Source organism: Strongyloides ratti, scaffold srae_scaffold0000069 (assembly GCF_001040885.1).
Source record: "Strongyloides ratti genome assembly S_ratti_ED321, scaffold srae_scaffold0000069".
Lineage (NCBI taxonomy): Eukaryota > Metazoa > Nematoda > Chromadorea > Rhabditida > Strongyloididae > Strongyloides > Strongyloides ratti.
The window spans coordinates 1-1,564 of NW_020171587.1; the positions used below are offsets into that span (position 1 = coordinate 1).

A 1,564-nucleotide genomic window follows, 5' to 3' on the forward strand; every position below is an offset into this window, starting at 1 on the left:
TTATTAATTTATAATTAAAAAAATTATTAATTTGTTTAGTATATTCATTGATAAATAATATATGGTTATAAAACCATTCAATAATTATAAAAATTGTTAATAGATTTAATATTTTCTTTAACTTTACACTTTGTAAAGCTATTTTTGGTTTAAAAGATAAAAAAAACCAATATTTCTAGTGTTAATTAAACTTTGTTTTTACTAAAAATTGTATTTTTACAACAAAATACATTTACTTATTAAATTAAATATTTAAAATTTTATATTAGAGTTATTTTAATTAAAACAATTTTAAAAAAAGTTTTATATTTAGATATAGATAAAGCTTGAAATAATATTTAAAAAAAGAATAAAAGTTTTAAAAAAAATGGTTTTCGAAACTGAAAATAATCTATAAAAATAAAGTTAAATAAATCTGTTAATATTTATTTCTATGTTATGTACATATATTGAACATTTCAATAAAATTGAATTTTTGTAATATCATATTTAAATAGAAATTATTACAATTTGACTTAATGTTATTAGATATAAATTGTTATTTTTTACATTTTACATAGTAAAACCAGTTTTTTAAGACAAAATTTTAAATGCTTAAAAAATATTTTTACAATAAAATTTTTACAAATTTTGTACAAAAAGGTATTTCTTTTAGAAGAATTATAAAAATTTAATTTTTATATGTTTGCAGTTATACAGTAAGCAAGAAAGAAAAAATTTTAAAATATTTATATTTAGAAAAGTAATCTTGATTGTGATGATTTTTCATGTGACCAAAAAAAGTATATTCAATTAATAACAAATATTTTATGTTAACAATTAAAGATTTATAAAACTTTGAGATATATATAAAGCTTTAAAATCTACATTCACTAAAAAAGATTCATTCAAAAATGTTCATTTTTTTAATATATTTCTTTTTATCTTTTATTTTAAAAGATTCACAAGTATTTACTACAGGAAAGTGTCCAAATAATTTAATATTTCAAACATGTGGTTCAAATTGTCCAAAAACATGTGAGAATTATAATCATCGACTAGGTTGTGATAGGTCTTGTGCATTAAATGTATGCCAATGTACAGGAGGCCTTGTTTTACATAATAATAAATGTATTCTACCATCACAGTGCCCTAATAATTCCGGAAAATAATAATACCACTCAAATAGCAATATTAGAAAAATAAGCGGATAATAAAAGTAGTATAAAAGAAAGAATAATAAAGAAAAAAAAATTATTAACTTTAGTTTTAAGTCACTGTTTTTAGAATGTGTTTCTATAAATAGTATCACGAATAAGCAAATTAAATTATTTTTAATTATATTATTGTTTATTTACATAGTATTAAATAAAAAATGTATAAAAATATGTACTCTATTATTATTCAACCAACTAGTGTAACTTACTTTATCGCTACATTATCCAACTACAGGATTAAACCATGGAAACTATTAAGAACTCTTCTTTTACAACTTGTATTTCTGCATGTCTTGAAAGATGTTCTGATAAAAAATTATTTTCTTCAATGTATTATTAATGTTTGTGAATGTAAACCAGGTTATATA

The 1,564-nt window shown here is 18.7% G+C and overlaps 1 protein-coding gene across 1 annotated transcript; it reads left to right on the forward strand.

Moving 5' to 3' along the window:
• Nucleotides 1-893: 893 nt before the first annotated feature.
• SRAE_0000529700 (Trypsin Inhibitor-like, cysteine rich domain-containing protein) lies at nucleotides 894-1,151 on the forward strand (the record flags this gene model as incomplete). Its single annotated transcript, XM_024646756.1, has 1 exon — nucleotides 894-1,151. One exon carries the CDS (start codon nucleotides 894-896, stop codon nucleotides 1,149-1,151), a length of 258 nt encoding a protein of 85 aa, XP_024500902.1.
• Between the last annotated feature and the right edge of the window lie 413 nt (nucleotides 1,152-1,564).